Source organism: Molossus molossus, unplaced genomic scaffold, assembly GCF_014108415.1.
Source record: "Molossus molossus isolate mMolMol1 unplaced genomic scaffold, mMolMol1.p scaffold_m16_p_14, whole genome shotgun sequence".
NCBI classification, from domain to species: Eukaryota; Metazoa; Chordata; class Mammalia; order Chiroptera; family Molossidae; genus Molossus; species Molossus molossus.
The window spans coordinates 20880704-20903357 of record NW_023425349.1 but is presented as its reverse complement, the minus strand read 5'-3'; the positions used below and the strand labels follow the sequence as shown (position 1 = coordinate 20903357).

General features: G+C 35.5%; 1 protein-coding gene across 1 annotated transcript in view; it reads right to left on the bottom strand.

Moving 5' to 3' along the window:
* SHOC1 (shortage in chiasmata 1) overlaps nt 1–22654 on the bottom strand; it is a 76915-nt gene that overhangs the window by 2217 nt on the left and 52044 nt on the right. The window contains exons 17-26 of the mRNA XM_036261825.1: nt 21281–21353; nt 20474–20543; nt 19203–19381; nt 18323–18440; nt 17176–17287; nt 15302–15423; nt 13461–13554; nt 8685–8816; nt 3565–3714; nt 1972–2938 (exon numbers count right to left, since the gene is read on the bottom strand). Coding sequence (XP_036117718.1) covers nt 1972–2938; nt 3565–3714; nt 8685–8816; nt 13461–13554; nt 15302–15423; nt 17176–17287; nt 18323–18440; nt 19203–19381; nt 20474–20543; nt 21281–21353 — 2017 coding nt within the window. The remainder of the gene's footprint in view (nt 1–1971; nt 2939–3564; nt 3715–8684; nt 8817–13460; nt 13555–15301; nt 15424–17175; nt 17288–18322; nt 18441–19202; nt 19382–20473; nt 20544–21280; nt 21354–22654) is intronic.

The following is a 22654-nucleotide window of genomic DNA, read 5'->3' as shown; positions in this document are numbered from 1 at the left end:
CTCTCTCTCTCACCCTCTCCCTTCCTCTCTAAAATCAATAAAGAAAAAAATTAAAAATATATGTATATATATTAAATAAGTAAATAAATAAAATGTTTTCTGAAATCTCATTGAGAAAATGGGAGGATTATCCTATCCTGGGGGCCCTATGTTCTAAACTATATAGTAATTTGCATGCTTAATTTGTTCCAGGGTGGAAAAAAGATAGAACTTTAATCCAATTCATTTATGAAGCTGTAATAACCTTCATGTCAAAATGTGACAGAGTACAAATAACATAATAGATTCATTTCCTTATGAATGTAGTTATGAAAATCATAAATATTAGCAACCATAATCAACAGTATATTTAAAAAAATAACTCATCAAAAGCCAGTTAGGTTTATTACAGAAATGGCAAAAGTGATTTAATATTCTTAAACTTGTAAATACAATCCTTGACATTAATAGGTCAATGGAGAAAACATGTTTGATTTTCCCCAATAGATGCCAAAAAGAGTTTGGATAAAATTCAGCATCTGTTCCTCACAATAGTTCTTAAAAACTAGGGCCAGAATACTTATTAAAATCAGGAACAACAACAACAAAAAATCAGGAACAGCCCAGCCAGTGTGGCTAAGTGTGATCCCATGGACTGAGAGGTCCCAGTTCGATTCCTGGTCAGGGCACATGCCGGAGTTGTAGGCTCAATCCCCAGTAGGGGGCATGCAGGAGGCAGCCCATCGATGTTTCTCACATTGATGTTTCTGTTTCTCTCTCCCTTCATCTTGCTCTAAAAAAAGTCAATAGAAACATATTTAAAATCAGGAACAAAAGAAATTGACTATTAAAGGGGATCAGATCCAAGTTTTGTGAGTCCTGGGGCTTACATAATTTGGGAGGTCCTCTTATAGTAAAATATAAAATACAAGATGTTCAGGGTCTCTCTCAGGTTTCACAAAAGGGCCTATGCAAAATAGGAGCTTGAAGCTTATGCTTCTCCCTTTCTTCTCCCCTCTCCCCCATCATGCAAGGTCACTTTGTATGACCATTAGAACTTAATATTTTGTTTTAGATCCTTTTAAATAATTGATATGATTGCCCTGGTCAGTTTGGCTCAACAGTTGGAGCACTGGCCCGTGACCAAGGGGGTCTCAGGTTTGATTCCTGGTCAAGGGCACATTACTTGGGTTGCAGGTTCCATTTCTGGTCCTGGTTGGGGTCATGTGGGAGGCAACCAATTGATGTGTTTCTCTCACATTGATGTTTCTCTCTTTCTCCCCCTCCTTCCCTCTACTCTCTCTAAAAATCAGTGGAAAATGCCCTGGCCAGTTTGGCTCAGCAGTTGGAGCGTCGGCCTGCGGTTCAGTTCCCAGGTTCAGTTCTTGCTAGGGGCACATACAAAAAAATAAATAAATAAAATAAAAATAAAAATCAGTGGAAAAATATCTTTGGGTGAGGATTAACAAAAAAATAAAAATAAAATAAAATAAATTGATATGATCAATTGCTTAGAAGCATTAGTTGCACAGTAGAGCTAATAGTAAGTATCTACTTACTATTACTACTACTACAGAATTGTCAGAATTAAATAATCCACATAAGGAGCCTAGAATGGCCCCTGGCATATAATAAACTCTTAATACATTTAGCCCATTAAATATCCCTGACTGACAAATACGTTAATTTTCTAATTCACTGATTTCTCTGTTTAATCTTTGTTAATTTTAGTCTTCTGCTTTATTTAGATTTGTTGTGTTTTTCATTTCTGAAGTTTAACGTTTAGTTCATCTAATGCTACAAGAATTTGACATATTTTCTTTGCATTTATTTCCTTAGATATCTATAATTAGAATTCTAATTTTCTCTTTGAAACCAAAAGTTATTGAAGAATCTTTAACTGTAGTAATTAAAATGTTTTTAAATTTGGAGATGATTTTATCATTTTAAATTACATTTGAGAATAGTTTATGAACTATTGAATACTGTTACCTGTTAATGATTTCTTGTCTCCTGAGTCAAATGAAGATTCAGCATGCCTTTTCTGTCCTAAACATGTTCTATCTCTTTGGTAGAAAGAAAGACTGTTGAATTCTTTTTTATTTACATTAGAATCAGAAGCACAAAGTAAATCCAAACTGGGGACAGATGGTAATTCTTTCCAGAAAGTCTCTTTAGGTCCAACACTTGAACTTTTGCATATGAGGCCTTCTAACTCATCCGATAGACATTTTTGCTGATTAGTGAATAAATTATCTTTCTGAGGGTACCAGGTGGCACATGGAGTCTGCTCTGCACCATATTGTAAGTTGAATGAGTGAGTCTGTTGTTCCCATATATTTTTCTTAAAGTTCCAATGAGGTGATTGAGAGCCTTCTAATGAAAAGATAGGGGCAGATACATCTTTATTTATAGGTCTTTTTGTTTCATGTGTTCCCTTCTGATAATTTATAAAATTAAGGGCAACTCTCTTCTGAGTGTTGATTGGTGATATTCTGGTTTCACAATTCATTTGTGCTAGACCCAAAGAAAAGACATCTGTCTGTGAATCATTTTGGTTTAGAAAGGAGTTACCAGGTGAGTTCCTTGGTTCCATATTAATCAGAAAAGGATTATTCTGCACTATGTTAGGGTTACAACTGGAGTCTTTCCAATAGCAGGTCTGACTGTAAGAAGTCACAGGTGATAAAGCACATGGCATTTCTGTTTCTCTTTGATCCATTAGGGAAAAGTTATCATTTGAAATGCTGTTTGTGTCTTGCTGCACTGTCTCTCCTAAGTCTGAATACTGGTAATATTCATTATGTTCTTGAATGACACAGTCGGAAGAATCAGAAAATGAACTCTGAGAAAGAAAGGTACTTGTCTGATTCCTGTTTTTCTGAGGTGATGAAATTTGAGGTGATTTTGTTGTGGAAGAAGAATTAATCTTGAATAAAGAAGTGATGTCACAAAAATGCTAAAAATATTAAAAAATTAATTAATACAATACAAACATCAGCCAAATAAATATAAATAATAATGATTATCTATATGGAAAGGAGGCTAAATATAAATAAGTACTTCATTCATAGGTATTATATTGACTCATAATAACATAATTAGGCTCCATTAAAAGAAAAATTTTGTAAATTGCATCTATTTTCTAATCAGTTATAATGTAATTCTTAGTTATACAAGTTATGCATGAATACCATTTCCTTGATAAAAATTTAAAAATTCTACCAATAAGGCTAAAGTTCTCTTCACTACTATTATGAAGGGTGTCAGGATTTTTTGGAAGAGATCATGTAAACCCATATGAATAGAATGTAATTGAATATTTAGGGGCACAATAACATTTCAAAACTAAAGTGTGATAAACTGTACTGAATTATCTATATAAGATAACATTAAAATGTATAATGTGATTGACAGCCAATGAGAATTCTAAATATTTCATTCAAGTAAATTATTTCTTTGCTGTGTGAAGTCCAAAACAATTACACTTGGATACCTTCATTTTGAAAACCCTTACGGTAAAAATAAATACTCAGATGGAAAGGAAATAAACCTACATAAGAATATAAATGTCAAATAACTAACCTTTAACACTTTTTCTGGAACTTCAGGTAGGAGTTCCTGAAGTTGACAAAGAGTTGCTAATAATAACCAGTGTAGTGAAGGTCCTTTATTTAACATGAGCTGAGCCACCAATGGGTTAATACATGGAAAATCAAGTAAGTACATTTCTTCCTAGAAAAGAGTTTAAGGAATAATCAGCCTTTTGAAAGTGACCCATTTTATTCTACCCATTCTATTGGATTTAAACATTTGTCATTGCATTTACACTCAATTTGTGATATCTGGAAAAACAGTATGGCCAGGAGAGAAAGAAACTTCTTTGGCAGCAAAGATCCATACACTCTCAGAAATGGGAAGGATCTGAAAGTTTATTCAGTCTAATCACACATCCAAAAAAGATTTGTTACGGTTCATCTTCTTCACATGACAATTGTTTTAAATACTGCTACATTTTCTAAAGAGAAATATTTTCAGGGACTTGGTCTAGGTCTAGGACCTCAAGATTTCTTTAGCTCTCCCTTTGTAGACCATATACTATCACTGTTTAAGAACCATCTTTATGATATTTAAGAGATGTTATAATTTCAGAAAAGTCTTGTTGTAAAGAGTAAATAGGAAGAACTTCTATCAACCAGAACTGACCTTGACAGTCTAAAAATGTATGTTTTCAGGGAGATCTCATAAAAATCTAGAAATATAGCAGCCATCTCTATATTCCCTTTTCCTGGATTGCACTGGCTTTTTGCACCCTCTTTGATTATTATCAAATGACACACATGTGAGCAGACTGGACATACCTTGGCAGGGAGGAAATCGCACACACACAAACATCATAGTTAATTATGCCTATAATTGCTGATAGCACTGTGTTTTGTTTAAGCATGTACAAGTTCTGTGATTTAAAAATACATATGAGCCCTGGCCGGTTTGGCTCAGCGGTTAGAGCGTCCGCCTCCGGTCCTGAGAGACCCGGGTTCGGTTCCCGCTAAGGGCATGTACCTCGGTTGCAATTTGTCCCCGGCCGTGCGGGTAGCAGCCACTCGATGTGTCCCTTTCACATTGATGTTTCCCTCTCTCTCTCTTCCTCTCTCTCCCTCCCACTCTGTCTGTACAAAAAATGGAAAAATATCCTCGGGTGAGGATTAAAAAAAAAAAAAAAAAAAAAAAAAAAAAAAAAAAAAATACATATGAACATTGTATTTTAGTTATTTGTTTTATAATTTTAGTTTTTGAATAAGTAAAAGTCATATGGTTCAAAATTTTAAAGGTACTGAGAGGTGAGAAGTCTCATTTCCACCCCAATATTCCAGTTCTCTCTGGAGATGACCAATGTTATCATTTCTTGATATTTTTATTTATTTATTTTTGTTTTTTATGTGTTTTTTAACTCATCTTTATTGTTGAATGTATTACAGATGTCCCCCCTTTTTTCCCCATTGACCCCTTTCTCCCCAACCCCTCTCCCCTCCTGCCTTCTCCACGCTATTGTTGGTGTCCATTGGTTATGCATATATGCATAGACGTACTTTGGTTTATCTCATCCCACTCTCCCTCCCCCCTTCCCTTTGAGGTACATCAGTTTAACAACCAATTTGTACTTCTAAATTCCTTCATCTTTTTCATCCATCACCCCAGCCCCTGCCCATCTGGAAAGCAACAAAAAGGTCTCCGTATTTAGGAGTCTGTTTCTGTTCTGCTTGCTCATTTTCTTTGTAGATTCAATTGTTGATAGATATGTATTAATTGCCATTTTATTGTTCATATTTTAGTTCTTCTCCTTCAAGAAGACCCTTTAACATTTCAAATAATACTGGTTTGGTGGTGATGAACTCCTTTAGCTTTTTCTTGTCTGGGAAACTCTTGATATGTCCATCGATTCTAAATGATAACTTTGAAGGCTAGAGTAATCTTGGTTGTAGGTCATTGCTTTTCATCACTTTGAATATCTCTTGCCATTCCTTTCTGGTGTGCAAAGTTTCTTTTGAGAAATCAGCTGACAGTCTTATGGGAACTCCTTTGTAGGTTACAAACTGCTTTTTTCTTGCTGCTTTTAAGATTTTCTCTTTGTATTTAACCTTTGGCATTTTGATGATCATGTGTCTTGGTGTGAACCTCTTTGGGTTCATCTTGTTTGGGTCTCTCTGTGCTTCCTAGACTTGTATGTCTGTTTCCTTCAGTTAGAGAAGTTTTCTGTCATTATTGTTTCAAATAGGTTTTCAATTTCTTGTTCTCTCTCTTCTCCTTCTGGCACCCCCATCATGCGAATGTTGGTACGCTTGAAGTTGTCCCAGAGGCTCCTTACGCTATCCTCATTTTTTTGGATTCTTTTTTTCTTTTTGCTGCTCTGATTGGGTGGTTTTTGTTGTTTTGTTGTTGTTGTTTTTTTTGCCTCCTTATATTTCAAATTGATGGTTTGCTTCTTGGCTTTACCCACTCTATTGATTCCCTGTAGATTATTTTTTATTTCAGTTAGTGCTTCCTTCATTTCTGACTGGTACTTTTTTATGTCGTTGATGTTCTCACTAAGTTCCTTGGAGGTCTCCTTAAGTACCTTGAAGGTCTCATTAAGTCCCTTGAATGTCTCACCAAGTTCCTTGAGCAACCTTATAACCTGTTTTGAACTCTGTATCTGATTGATTGCTTATCTCCATTTTGTTTAATTCTTTTCCTGGAGTTTTGTTCTTTTCTTTTATTTGGGACATGTTTCTTTATCTCCTCATTTTGGCTGCTTCTCTGTGATTGTTTCTATGTATTAGGTAGAGCTGCTATGTCTCCTAGGCTTCATAGCGTGCCTATCATTGTAGGTGTCCTATAGATTCAGTGGTACAGCCTCCCTGATCACCCCAGCTGGGCCCTTGAGGTGCACCCTAGTGTGGACTGTACACCCTTCTGTTGTGATTGAGTCTTGATTGCTGTTGGCATGTCAATGGGAGAGATTTATTCAGGCTGATCAGATGCAAGGATTGACTGTGCCCACTGACCACTGGCCTCTGACTACCTTGGAGGATAAGCTGTGTAGGGGCCCACCACACAGAGCAAGACTTACTTCATCAGGGCTCTGGTACCCACTGAGTCTGCTCACTGAGTGTGTCACTTGTGGAGGTGATTGGGTGGTGGTGTTTCGATGTGGTCTGAAGCTGTCCACTGGGTGTGCTGGCTCTGGGGCAAGATTAGCCACTGCCTGTATTCTATCTGGGGCCACCCAGCACAAGCTACAGAGTGACCTGCAGATGGCTGCTTCTTGTGCTGAGCTTGGAAGTGTCCAGGAAAAGCCAAGTTGTGAATCAAGGCTGGTTGCTTCTAGAGCTAGGCCCGGGGCCACTTAACGAGAGGTATGGGGCTTGCTGAAACCAGATGCTGCTTGTTTGAGAGCTTTTAGGAAACTCTGAAGCAGGATCTAAGACAGGCCAACCCTATGGTAAAGCCTTTGGGAACAGCTTGGTCCGAAAGTTGGGTGGGGCGGGGCCTCGGAATCACCAGGGTGGGGCAAACAGTGTGAGCCAGGTTGCTGGAGTCCCAGATATGGCGGCTGTCTGCCGCCCCAGGGAAGGGCTCACCAAAGCAATATCAGCCTCGGATAGCATATCTGTCCAGGGGAAAGCCCCCTCTCTAGCCCTCGTCCCAAGGCCAAACATCTCAGTTCTTCCCTGTATGTCTCTGGCGCCCCTCAAGCTGCCTCCACTCGGAGCTCAGAGGGAGCAAGTCTGAGTAAGTCTGTGCACAAGCCCTTTAAGAGGAACTGCCTGGGTCTCCAGCAGCCTCAGCCTCCCTGAGCCTCAGTTCCGGTTAGTTTTTACAGCCAGAAATTATGGGGACTTCTCTTCCAGGCACTGGAACCCTGAGCAGAGCGCCTGGTGTGGGATGGGACCCCTCACTCCTCAGGGAAGTCCTTCCCAGCCGAGGTATCCCTCCTGATTTTTATCCACCACAAATGGGTGTGGGACCAGCCTGTCCGTGCCTCTGCCCCTCCTACCAGTCTTCTGCCCCTCCTACCAGTCTTGATGTGGCTGCTGCTGCTGCTTTTTTTTTTTTTTTTTATCTTCACCTGAGGGCATTTTTCCTTTTTGTTCAGATTAGAGTGAGAGGGAGAGAGGGAGAAAGGGAGAGAGAGAGAGAGAAACATCGATGTGAAAGGGACACATCGAGTGGCTGCCACCCACAGGGCCAACCAGGTCCGGGGACAAACTGCAACCGAAGTATATGCCCTTTGCGGGAACTGAACCCGGGTCTCTCTGGACCACAGGTCGACACTCTAACCTCTGAGCCAAACCGGCCAGAGCTGGCTGCTTCTTTAATTTCGTAGTTATAGGACTTCCATTCAGCTCGATTTCAGGTGGTTCTGAATGATGGTTGTGTTGTAGTTTAGTTGTAATTTTGATGTTGTGGTAGGAGGATGCAATACATTTACCTACACAACCATCTTGACCAAAGTTCAGAGGTATTTTTATTAATTTATAAACAAATACATATAAATATTAACTTCCCCTTGTTTTTCAAAATGGTAGTATACTGCATGCTCTGTCCTGCAACTTTGATTTTTCATTTAACAATCTATCTTGGAGATTATTATTCCATATTAGTACATAAAGAGCCTCATTCTTTTTTAAGGCTTCATGATTTGAACATATTTTAAAAGTAAAGGTAACAGAAACACTGAGTTGGTATGAGATCTTGGAAATATTTATGCTCAAACAAAAGAAATACCTAAAAATAAACTTTTTAATCTTAAAAGTATTTCACAACTCTACTTCGAGCTTCAATAATATAGTTGAATTATCGACAAATCATGAAATGATAAAATTTTGCTATTCTCTTAATTTACTATTCTCAAAATTTTTAATTTAGGAATTAGAAAAATAGTTATGTTTTTCAAAATATTAGGCATTAAAGTCATTAGAATGCCCTTTAATAACTTAGATTTGAAAGTTCATTATAAAACATCCCATTAAAACAGTTCTGTGAAATTAACAAATACAATGATTCTGGAAAATGATCTAAGTAAATGTTATTGTATATTATGACTATTGTCATATATGTTCACACAAGTATTGGAGGGCAAAAATATGCTACCAGAAAGAGAATTCAAATACGTGTTTATATTTGCTTTGCACATATCTAACTTATTTATTTAGGAAATAAACCTTAGATGGTGACACTTCAAGCCAGGATTTGTCCAACCATTCATGAGGATCTCTCTTCGAGGTCATTAAATTGTGGTCAGCAATTTGTCGGATTATCAATGCAGTCTCTTCCACTCCTGGAGCAATTATAATCTAAAATATGTATGTTTTAATGTTAGACTATAGAGAATATTAAAAAACAAAATATATCATTCAAAAATTGTTTATAATGAGAAGAAAATTAAAAAAACAGAAGATTATAATCTTTGAACACTATTTTAAATATAATTTATTAATTTGTCTATGTGAAATCCAGGACATTTTATTTATGAGGGTATGCAATTTTCTTTCCTTCTTTAAGAATGATATCCTTGCCCTGGCCGGTTTGGCTCAGCAGTTAGAGTGTTGGTCTGCGGTCTGGAGAGATCCGGGTTTGGTTCCTGCTAAGGGCACGTGCCTCGGTTGTGGTTTGCCACCGGCTCTGGTTGAGTTGTGTGGGTGGCAACCACTCGATGTGTCCCTTTCATGTCGATGTTTCTTTCTCTCTCTCTTCCTCTTCCCTCCCACTCTATCTGAACAGAAAATGAAAAAATGTCCTTGGGTGAGGATAAAAAATAAAATTAAATTAAAAAAAAGAATGATATCCTTGTAATTTCTAATTGTTGGAACTAAATTATTTTTCTTCACTTCCATTGACATTTATTAATAAAAATCTTTGAAATAAATTTGGTGTTATATTTCATCCATATGAGAAGAAAAAGCATTTGGATATCACTAGTAATGTTTAATATTTTACTTTTTCTAGGTTAACCGGTTCTCAATAAAATAAGAACTTAAAAAATATAGTGTAGCCCGGCTGGTGTGGCTCAGGGGATTGAGCATCGTCCCATGCACCGAGAGGTTGCTGGTTTGATTCCTGGTCAGGGCAAATGCCCAGGTTGCAGGCTCAATCTCCAGTGTGAGGTGTGCAGGAGACAGCCGATCAATGTTTCTCTCTCATCAAGGTTTCTACCTCTTTCCCCTTCTCCCTTCCTCTATATCTAAAAAAATCAATGAAAAAATATAAAAAATATAGTGTAACATTTTTTAAAAGAAAGGTTAAAAATAAAGGATATTTACTGATGAATTTGAAGCTCTATTCAAAAAGAAAAAAATGAGATTTTGATTAAGAGTAGTCATCTCAGCATTTTGGGATTTTCTCATCCGATCTTATTTAATAATAAGATAATGCTCTCAAAAATGTGTGTGTGTGTGTGTGTGTGTGTGTGTGTGTATTAAACTAAACTCTAAAAAAAGGAGCTTCTTAATTTCCCCCACTTTCTGTTTGTCGCTTGTGTTTCCCTCCATGCCCTTCTCTCTTCTGAAATGCCAGTCTTTCTCTTCCTCTTATTTCTGTCTTTATCTTCTTCATTTAGTTTCGGGTGATGAAAAGATAGTTCATGGGTTAGCAGTTTAATGTGGACATAGAAATACCACCCTAAACAATCATATCTTAGAAATATAAATATCATGTCCTAGTAGAAATTTAAAAAGCAAGGACTAAATAAATCTCACAAAATAATTATGACAATTTTTTCTTTCACAATAATTTCAAATATAAAATTGTTAGTACATACCTGGGGACTATAAATATTCCAAAGAAGGGTTTTCTTTAAATTATATTAAATATGTGTACAGTACACAGAAATACACTGTTTGAATCCAAATTTATTTTATGGCTAAACGTTTTGAGAATATTTGACACTTATATTTGAATGTAAATTTTATTTTATTATTATTATTTTTTTTAAATCCTCACTTGATATTTTTCCATTTATCTTCAGATAGAATGGGAGGGAGAGAGAGAAAGAGGGAGAGAAACATTGATGTGAGAGAGACACACATCCATTGATTGCCTCCTTCACGACCCAGACCAGGTTGGGGACCCAACCACAACCGAGGTATGTATGTACCCTTGGCTGGAATCAGACCCGAGACTCTTTGGTCTGCAGGCCAATGCTATAAATGCTGAGCCAAACCGGCCAGGGCTAAATTTATTTTAAAAGGCATAATTTTATGATGGTGTTAATGAATATTACTTTATTACAGCAGAACTCATGGCTAGACTTTGGCAGATTCAGGAATCCCCTAACATTGTTTTCCAAATTTTGTATATGTGTGCATCTATGTGTGTTTTTGTAAAGACAGGTCATAAGAATTGTACAGAATATTTTTTTTAATTAGAATAAAATATACCATAACACTACTAACAGTATTTTCTTTTAGTTTAAGAAAATTTACTTAAACTTCCTAATACTTCATTTATGGCTCCGCTCTTTAGATACCTGAAAAAAAAAATTCCATACTAATATACTCTAAAAGGCTGAAAGCCATATTACTAAGTAAAGTAAGGTAAAAAAAACAATAATACATTCTAAAACAGTACGAATCTAGAGAGTCCCCTTTAATGTAATAATGTCATCAAGTCAGGAGAAGGGGAGGTTTGAGTATTGGTGACATAATGATAATAGAGTAAGAGTAACTTGATCAGAGCTGTTTCTCAAATTCCATAGGAAAACTGACCTGGTTTTTAAATTATGTAAAACTTGAAAAGCTTTTGAAATAGCTTGATCCAGGTGGGAGCAGACTTTTGTTTGAAATGCATTGTGCCTGGGCAGTACCTCCTGTTTCATCCCCAAATGCCTTCCTTGCAACATGTCCTCTGTGAGCCATGTCACTATCGGAACACAGTGTCAGTAACTGGTATCATGTGAGTGTGTAGAGGGATGAAATGATTCTCTAAAGCAGATTTTTGTATGTAACTGCTTACCATGAGCCAGGAAGAAAAGAGACTGATTAAGTGGTAAAACTTTACTTGAATGGATCAGTGAGACAAATTTATATTTGCCATTCATTTATTTAGATAACTTTTCTAAGAATTTTATTTCTATGTTTAATATGGATCAAAATTATGTGGATTTTATTTAAAATAGATCATTTGTTGATTTTCTTAACAGGTTGTGCTTTGATTTCATTGTACTTAGTGGATGTTGAATATTTTTCCTCTGTACAAAGCACTGTGCTAGATGCTATAGATTTCAGAAAGAAAAAGGGCCTGGTTCTGACCTTTCAGGGTGCAGGGTGTATGAATAAATACCTCATCCTATAATAAAGGTACAAAGTGTTATTGGGAGAATAGGAGGGTAGATTTATCCTACAACAGAATGATTGGGGCAAATTTCTTAAAGAACATAGTGTTTGAGCTGGGCAAAAAAGACAGAACCATGAAGACTGGCAATAAAGAGATGGGGAATAATATTCTTGGGGGAAAGCAGGCCAGAATGACATTTTTGTGCAATGGCTGAGAGGTGATAGTATGGGGGCTGTTCAGGAAATGGTGAGTAGAACGATGTCAAAGGAAGGATCAGTAGGGACCAAATTGTGGAGTGCTGCTGAGTTTGAACTCTATCTTGAATCAAACAGTAAGCTATGGAAGGTCCTTTGAGCGAGAAAATTCAACTCAACAACTAATATTTATCAAAAGCCTGGTACATACTTGGCAACTTGCACTGTCTCTACTTGTACTGTGCTGGATGCCAGGAATACACAAATAAATCAACATGTTCTTGTTCCTTCAGAAGCTTACAATCTAGGGAGTGAATATTCACATGCATATTTCAAAAAAGTGTAACTGATATCAATATATATGACACATTGAAGTGGAGAAACAGTAGAAATAAGATTAGTTATGAAGCTCCAAGTGAGAGGTGATGAAGGCCTGAATTTAGGGAAATAGTGGGAGTAGAAAGAAGAGACATATTCTAGAGAAGTAACTGCAGAGTTAAAAGAAGGATTTTTCTATTGATAGATTGGGAAATAAATACCAGGAACTACATTTGGGGGAAGATGAGAAGCTGTATTTAATACATGCAGAGTCTGAGGTACCTGTGGGATATTCACGTGGAGCTTTCCAGTAGAATGTGAGAATACAGGTTCAGGCCTTAATAAATGTGAAGAAAATTTTAAGGATTATACTCAGAAATGAAAGTTAAATTTGTGGGAATGGTTGGGTTTATCAAGGAAGACTATAAAGTGATAACGAAAGAGTACTGAGCCCCAGATTTGGAAGAATGTCTAAATTCCAGAGCAATAACATTGACAAAAAAAGAGCTAAGAAAAAAGACTAATTAAAGGTTACTACAATATTACTTTACTTGTATGTCCTGAGATTTCCATTTTACAGCAGATAAAAACTTAGTATATCTTTCATAAGTGAGCATTTTTGATCAAGAGATATTTTTATTCATATCCTACTATATTTCAAAAAAATCTAAGTAGTAGTTAAGAGATAAAACATGATTTTAGCCCTGGCCAGTTTTGCTCAGCAGTTAGAGTGTCAGCCCGCGGACCAGAGAGTCCTGAGTTTGGTTCCCGCTAAGGACATGTACCTTGATTGCAGTTTGTCCCCGCCCCGGTTGGGTCATGTGGGTGGCAACCACTCGATGTGTCTCTCTCACATTGATGTCTCTCTCTCTCTCTTCCTCCCTCTCTCCCTCTCACTCTATCTGAAGATAAATGCAAAAATGTCCTCGGGTGAAGATAAAAAAAACAACATGATTTTAAATGTATTAAACTGAAGGCTTTTAGAACAGAAGTTTAGGTGGAAAAAATATTCATTAGTTTGAAAACTGTTCTTTATTTGGCTTTTAAGCAGTTTTGATTTACCCATTTAATGTTTGTTCTCATTAGGTATATGAGTTTGAGTATAATTTTGGTTTATGAAAAATACTTAGGAACAAACATATAGGAAAAGAATACCTTTACATCCAGTTCTTCTGATTTTAGCCCAGATGAAAATAATGCTGCGTAAATCAGTGCTAGGTGATGAAGAGTCTTTTCTGTAAGATAGTACCTAAAAAGAATTATATTACTATACTTCTACTCATTTGACATCTGATTATATTTATTAAAAAATCATTTTGTTTTCTATACTTCATAATGTTATTAGAATAACCTGGCTAAGACAATACTAATGTGGTCTGGCCAGAGTGGCTCAGTGGTTGAGCATCGACGCATGCACCAAAAGGTTGCTGGTTCAATTTCTGGTCAGGGCACATGCCCAGGTTATGGGCCAAATCCGTCAGGGAACATGCAGGAGGCGGCCAATCGATGTTCTCTCTCATCGATGTTTCTATCTCTCTCTCCCTCTCCACTCTTCTCTCTCTAAAAATCAATAAAGAAAAATAATTAAAAACAAAACAAACAAGATAATACTAGTGTGGCAGACTCATTTTTTTGTCAGCTCAGCACTTTTTGTAAAACAAAACAAAACATTTCAACCTCCATTTTTATTAGTATTGTTTTTCTTTATTGATTTGAGAGAGAGAGGAAGGGAGAGGGAGAGAGAGATAGAAACATCAATGAGAGAGAACATCAATTGGCTGTTTCCCGCATACCCCCACAGGGGATTGGGTCCACAACCTGGGCAAGTGCCCTGACCAGGAATTGAACCAGCAACCTCTTGGTGCACAGGTTGACACTCAACCACTGAGCCACACTGGCTGGGCTCCACTTCCATTTAAAAATAATATTGTTAATTCTAGGGGATGCTGGGGAGGGACTATAAGGGGAAGAAATTTAACTCATCCCTTTACTGGTCAGTGTATTGGCATGGATTTTCTTTTGGTAATTCTTCAGTAATGAACATTAATGAAAGAAGGTATAGCAAGATGCTAGTTAGTTGGTGTATTTAATAAGATTTTACAGTGAAGGGATTTAAGAATGACTTATCTTTTAACAGACAAGTCCAGAATTAAAAAGTAGCCCTGGCCAGTTTGGCTCAGCAGTTAGAGCATTGGCCTGCAGACCAGAGAGTCCCGTGTTCAGTTCCCGCTAAGGGCACATACCTTGGTTGCAGTTTGTCCCAGGCCCCAGTTGGAGTCGTGTGGGTGGCAATCAGTCGATGTGTCTCTCTCACATCAATGTTTCTCTCTATCTTCCTCCCTCTCTCCCTCCTGCTCTATCTGAAGATAAATGCAGAAAAAAAAATATCCTCGGGCGAGGATAAAAAAAAAATTTTTTTTAAAGTAATAAGAAGTGAAACACTTCAAGCAGCATATCTTAAGAGGTAGAAGAGGGGAGGATGATTTGCACAGAATGTCCAGGGGAAACATATTTCCAAAATCTCCATTTGTTTTCCTGTGGGCATGCCTCTACCTTGAGAGAATCCCTGACTTAAAGCAAACTAGATGAGCAGGTGGAAAATTAGCATAACTTTTTCTATCCACAGAAGAGGGTTGAATAACTTCAAAAAAAGATGAATGTGCCCTGGCCAGTTTGGCTCAGCGGTTAGAGCGTCGGCCTGCGGTCTGGAGAGACCTGGGTTCGGTTCCCGCTAAGGGCGCGTACTTCGGTTGCAGTTTGTCCCCGACCCTGGTTGGTCGTGCGGGTGGCAGCCACTCGATGTGTCCCTTCACGTCGATGTTTCTCTCTCTCTCTCCCTTCCTCTCTCTCCCTCCCACTCTATCTGTACAAAAAATGGAAAAATGTCCTCGGGTGAGGATAAAAAAAAATATATATATATATATATATATATATATATATATATATATATATATATATATATGAATGTGATTTTAGATGAAGAAATGTTTCCTTACTCTGAGTTTAATGTTTTTTTGGCATAAAAAATTATCCAACAATAGCTGTACTGGAATGATAATGCCATCAGTCTCATAATGATGTTGTCTGATGCCTTCTCACAATTCAATTCTTCTAGGTCCTACCAGAAAATAAATAAAAAGATTCACTAGGTTAATAGTTGTTATGAAATCATTGCTAGCATATTTCAAGAATCTAGAGTATATAAATTATAACTTGAAAAGAAGCATGGGTATGGGCTTCTAGTTTATGAAAAAATGTAAATCACACTGGAAGTAGCAGGGGGAAGCTACAGTAGATGTAAAAGAACTAGTGATAGTTTCAGCAAGAAAGGCTCATGAATTGCCCAAAGTCCTAGACATGAAGAAAGCAGCCTACAGAGTGCCCGCTATTTGGGTCAAATCCTTTGTAAACAGGGATTACCACCCCTGTTTAGGCAATACAAAAATATGTTTAAAATAGATAATTTGCTCCAAATGCTTACTTAAGGAAGATGAGAAAGCAGCAGTTAATGGACTACTAGTAATCTCTATGTAATTGTCTGGAATTCTCTTTTTCTTTTAACACAATTTTTGATAGAGTAAATAATTCAGGAAGTGGCTTACTACAGTAACTTATGTAACTATGGATTAAAACAGTTTTCCCAAACAATATTTCCCCCCAAATAGTTGCTTTTTAAAGAACTTTAAATATACAATACACACTATTTCTTAAGAATCCTTCTAACAGAGCTTTGTGTTTCCAGTGTATAATTCTTATATTGTAAAAGTTTGCTCATATTTATCATTAATTTCTACTCCATACCATCAAACTGGTTTCTGTCTCCCACTCCACCCTATTAAAATAATTTCTTTGTCATTTGTACTCCAATCAAGCAAACATCATAGAGCTTCAGTCAAGAATTTATACATCTCAAATTCTAAACTATATGGATTTTTGAAGAGAATTTCTCTCTTGCTAAAAACCAACTTATTTACAAGCAATCCCTACTTAGTTTACAGAAAATCCCATATTGCGATCATGGATTACTAGACTACCCCCTTTTAAGAAGCACAGTGGCTAGGATTTAGTTTTTGTAGTTGTTAACACTATAATTATTCTCTAAATGTATTTAAAATAGGTAAATATAAAATATTAAAGTTTCTATATTTGCTTAATCTTAAAGCATGTTAAAAATCATAAGGCACTGTCTGGCTAGGTGGCTCAGTTGAGCATCGTCCTGTGCACCAAAAGATTGCCAGTTCAACTCCTGGTCGGGACACACTGCCTGGGTTGCAGGTCTGTCACTGGTTGGGATACCTACAGAAGGCAACTGATTGATGTTTCTCTCTCTCTCCCTCTCCCTTGCTCTCTAAAATCAATCTATATATGTATATCTGTATATATATATATTTTGTTGCTGTTGTTGTTAATTTTTACCCAAGGATATTTTTCCATTGATTTTTAGATAGTGTGGAAGGAAAGGTGGGGGGGAGACGTCGATGTGAGAGAAACACATTGATTGGTTGCCTCCTGCAGGACCTTGATTGGGGCCAGGGATCAAACCTGCAACTCAGGTTCATGCCCTTGACCAGGAATCAAACACACAACCCTTCAGTCCTCGGGCTGACACTCCAACCACTGAGCCAAACTAGCCATGACAATAAAAAAATATATATAAATATATATATATATTTAAAATTATAAGGCATCAAAGAAGCTTGGTAATAGACATTTCCACAGGGATGATTTTGGCACTTGTGGCTCACTTGCAAAGTTTTGGAAGAAATCACTAACAGGTTATGGTTAAGCTCTCTATAGTAAAGCTAATAATAAATTACATATATATATTTATTTAAATTTACTTGATTTACTTTTTACTGTATAGTTTTACCTGCAAAATTATGGCAGTGTGTTCATCAACTGTCACTACTACATAACACTCCGTACCTCCAAAGAACTTCAATGACTCACTATAGCACCTTTCCACTAGTGTGATATTATAGCTGTAAAATACAATATGTTGAGGTGACATCATAAAATGGCCAAGAAAAGTCTTTAGGAAAAGCTATATTGTCCTCCTGCATATCTAATTATTTGAACTACTGTGCCTTTTTTTTTATATATCAATTTATTCTATCTTATCAATTTAAGGAATGAAATTACGATTTATTCAGTATATATGACAAATTAGTTGACTATGTGTTGCCTTATTTACTTTAAGTATTACTGCACACTATTATAAATGTATTGACCAATTTATTCTGCTCTTTAAATAATAATTAATGAAACCAAAACTTCCTGCTATGAGACTAAACAATCTACATTTATCAGAATTTTCTTTTCTTTCTCCTTAAAATTGGCTTAGTCTTAACTACCTTTTATTAGCTCAGAGGTTCTGTAAATGCCTCACAGCTTTGAGATATACAAACAAAAGCATGGAAAATAAATTTGCATTTTAACTAAGGTCACACCAGAGTTATCTTTCCTTGAGATATTGCCCAACATCTAACATTACTATAACAATTTGTATGCCTTAATAAAGTGTTTTATATGATTTTTAAATGCTCAGTGTTGGTATGACCTTAGAACTAAAGGTCTAAAAAGTTGAAAATTCATTTAGACCTTCATAGTCATGTTTTACAGGTGGTATAGCCATTCTTTTTTTTTAGAATAGTCATTCCTAATATTATCAATGCCCCAAGGATATGACCACACAATTAACAACAACAACAAAAAAAACATAAAATGTTCTTATTTGTTAATATCAAGAGAAATGCAATGAAAATATACATTTAAACAATACAAAATCTTTTTCTCCACAAAATAGATGTATATTGCCAAAAATAATATTTAATAATTACTATGATATACTAGAGGGAGAGAAATGTACACTGATATAAACTTTTTGGAAAACTACTCCTGTGTGATATAGTTAGTACCAGGTCTAATTCCAATAGAAATAGCACCATATATATAGCATAATATTTAGCCATTAGCATATGTATATCTTTGCTAAAGTTATAAAATCAATAACTTACTTGGATTCTAGCAACTGAAGTATTTCTGGAGTATTAATAAGTCCTTCAGATGCAAAAAACACATATGGAATCTGAATTTCCAAAAGAAAACCACCAAAATTATCCAGCAAGTTGCTTCCTAAATAACAGAAAATTTATAAATATTTCTATTTTTTCTTATGCTCTAGTTCTATTTTTCTATTAAACATGAGAATAACAGGTGTATGTACAAGTGGTAGTATAAAAATAAAACATATTCATTGTAAAAAATCAGAAATCAGAAGAAAGGTCTGAAGAATAAAATAAAAACCATATATTATCCACTACTTAGAAATAAAAGAATTGCCCTGGCCAGTTTGGCTCAGCGGTTAGAGTGTCTGCCTGCGGTCCGGAGAGACCCGGGTTCGGTTCCCGCTAAGGGCATGTACCTTGGTTGCAGTTTGTCCCCGGCCCTGGTTGGTCGTGCGGGTGGCAGCCACTCGATGTGTCCCTTTCACATCGATGTTTCCCTCTTTCTCTCTTCCTCTCTCTCCCTCCCACTCTGTCTGTACAAAAAATGGAAAAATGTCCTCGGATGAGGATTAAAAAAAAAAAAAAAAGCATCAGCTTGATATTTAGATATAATTATAATATAATTATGCTATTATAAGTAAAATTTAAAGTTAAAAACGTTTAAAGTTAAAGGGATGAAGATAAATATGATCAGTAAAGTTTACTTTTCAAATGAGGACTATGAGGTAAGAGATAAAGGACTTGATCAAGGTCACATAGATAGTGGTAAGATTAGAGCTTAAACTCAATTCTTCTAATGCCAATGCTTATTTTCTTCCCATAGATCAGAAACAGAGAACAGAAATTTTTCATTCTAATGGGACAAAAAGAATTTAATTTATATTCTTACTCTTTAAAACTGTGTCTGGAAGCATCACTTTAAAGGCCATGTATGGAATATTCCATTTTTCACAGTGTTTAGTCCAACAAGAGTTTTCTACATAATTGTATTCCACCACAAATGAGAAATTACTCCAGGGGAAATCTGCTCCAATATATTGATTGTATACTACTACACAGGAACTTGTACTGCAAACAAAAGAAAGCCAAGGAAATAGAATTACACTTGTACCATTATTTACTTGGAATGCTAAAAGATGACTGTTCTTGGCTTATGTTATTCTTTTCTAATCTGTGCCTAGTTATCTTGGAAAAGCACTGGTGTATCTTCTGTTTATTTGTTCTCCAATTATGCTAATCTTTTTTTGATGGTCGTACTTTTTAAAAACCCGAAAAAAGTAGACTATTTCACATCCTCAAATGCAAGGAACCTTAATTTTATCACCTGAGTCTTATCTATATGACAAATCACCATGAAAAATCAATATCATTTTCCTACAAATGTGAGGTTTTAATCTTTGAGAATCTATATAATAGAATATTATCTGACAACTATGGAATACGGTTATTTTTTCTCAATGAACTTCATAAATGATTTAACAACAAAAAATATGGATATTTAAATATCATAAAGTTATCTTTCCCATCTTTGGATGTCATATAACAGCACTTAACTGTAACTAAAATTCTCTATGGTTGCTTTCTACTTAGAGCAATCTAGATAGATGAAAGTTAAAAGGTATCTATGTCTAGCTTTTATGGGCTTCTATTTGATTTACATCTCTTTTTATTATTTAGATCCAATATTAGGAATAATTAATTTCTATATAAAATGAGGCAAAATAAAAACATTTTTAGACAAGTCAACACTAAATTTATTATTAGCAGGCCCTCACTGAAAGAATTTATAAAAACGTAACCCATGAAGAAGGAGAACCCAAAACAAAGGAAGAAAATATGAAAAAACAATGCTAAACAAAAAAAACTGGTAAAATCTGGTAAATCTAAATAAAATAGGCACTTTCTGTACTCACAATAACAATAAGAATGATAATTTGGGGATATTAAAGTAAGATTGAAATAAAATTCTGGACAACAACAATATATAACCCAAGGCAATGAACTGAACTAAAGTGCACTATGTGAAGAATTTTTCAGGAAGCGGGCAGAGACATTAATTCCACCTATTTTAAAACCTTTTTTAAAAAGTAAAATTCTAGGAAAAATTGTGCGTTTCCTGTGGAATGTTTGCTCCCCAAAGATGAAGAAATACATTTTTACCCATTTATAACACTTTCAGATTCCAGAAAATCTTTTCTTGCGTTCGAATGTAAGACAGTCAATGTTAAACCTGTTGGAAAAAACAGGAACGAAAGAAGGGTTTTCTCAGTGTTTTTGTTCATGTGTATTTTTTAGGTGTGTCATGTATTCACTACCACAAAAATGAATTTAACATCTTTGAACAAGGAAACTGCTTAAAATACAATTAGGGGGATTATCTTTCTCAGAAAGTTTAAACCAAGGGCAAGAGAGAAAGAGGGCAGGGAGAGAGAATGAATTATCAGTTCACTTAAGGAGATGTAGAAGAGTTTACATTTAAGCAGTGGGTTCTACAGCACAAGGCTGGCAGAGGGGAAGTAGTGAGTAAAAGAATAAATTGAATAATGACAGTGGAACAAGAGAGATCTAGGTTCAAATTCTGATTCCCTCACTTACTGCCTGTGAGATTTGGCATAAACTTTAGTTTCTTTATTTGTAAAACTGAGTTAATAAAACCTATTCATAGAGCTGTTATAAGTAGTCAGTATTATTTAGCAACTAGCAGACATTCAATAAAAGGATCAATTGATAATAATATACATATAAGTACATGTGATGTACATATAAGTACATTATAGAATATTTATATTGCAGATATATAGTCCAGATTGATTTAAAAACTGGTTAGATATCACTGAGTTGTTTACTCTAAAAGGATAAATTTTATGGTATGTTAACTGTATCTTAATTTTAAAATTTGGTTAGATCAATACATTTTTTATGTTTAAGCATATGTTATCAAATGAAGCATAATTAAAAATTGCCTACCTTCCATTTTGTTAAGGATTTCAATAAGTAAATTTTTTTCATTATCTGAATCCATTCTTATTATAATTAGCACCTGACAAAAAATAAGAATTTCTCTTATATATATACATATATAAATAATTAATTTTTTTCCTAGTTTTGCTACAGTAACAAAATAAACTTAACTGCTTACATGAAACTAATGGCAATAAGGTAACAAAGTAAATGTACTTTGTGTTGCAAAAGATATCATGCTTAAATACAAAGGAATAAATTCTGATAAGATCAAATATTAATGAGGAAAATATTTTGCAGAAGGACATTCTTAGCAGTCTTCAAGTATTCCCATATAGGTGATTCTATCTAGACATAAACTGTGACTGCCTGTATTGTGTGAATTTGTTGGAGAAAACCAGTGATTTCTGTTATACTTTCTACTTACCATTACAGGTTTGTGTGTGTGTGTGTGTGTGGGTGGGTGGGGGGTGAAGACAACAATTTCAATTTTAAATTTCTTACTAATTGTTTTAATTTATTTTAATGACTTAAGCAAATTACCAAGTGACTGTAAAGTTGGGGATAAAAATACAAAAAGGAAAAATGCCAAATTTGAAACCAGATCTAATGTAAAGCATTTGAAACGCTTTTCTGCTTGAAAAGATTTTAAAAAGTATTTTCTCTTAAATATATATATTAGTGTAACCTTCATATGCTTGAGGTAGGGTGGGCAAAAATTTCCAATATAACCCAAGGCATAAACTAAGTGCCATTTTTTTCTTTTTCTTTTTGTAGATGAGATTGAGCCGATGAGATTTCAGCTCAATATCTAAAAATAAATTATTGTAGTTCTATTATTGGGTGTGTGTGTGTGTGTGTGTGTGTGTGTGTATTCATGAACTTACAAGTACCAGAAGACATTTATGAGATTTGGAGAAACAATCCACAGAAAACTGTGTATAATAAAAACTGTTTTTTGCCCTGGCCGGTTTGGCTCAGCGGTTAGAGTGTTGGCCTGCGGTCCTGAGAGACCCGGGTTCGGTTCCCGCTAGGGGCATGTACCTCGGTTGCAGTTTGTCCCCGGCCCTGGTCGGTCATGCGGGTGGCAACCACTCGATGTGTTCCTTTCACATCGATGTTTCTCTCTCTCTGTTCCTCTCTCTCCCTCCCACTCTACCTGAACAAAAAAAAAAAAAAAAGGAAAAATGTCCTCGGGTGAGGATAAAAAATAAAATAAAATAAAATAAAAATAAAAAAACTGTTTTTAAATTCAAGACATGAAGAATGATGTAAATCATCCTTTCTCTGGGTCTGATTTTATTCTGTCAACTTACTTAAGAAGAAAACTATCAAAGACCAAATAGTATAGACTATTTTATTTTATAATTTCAAAATTAA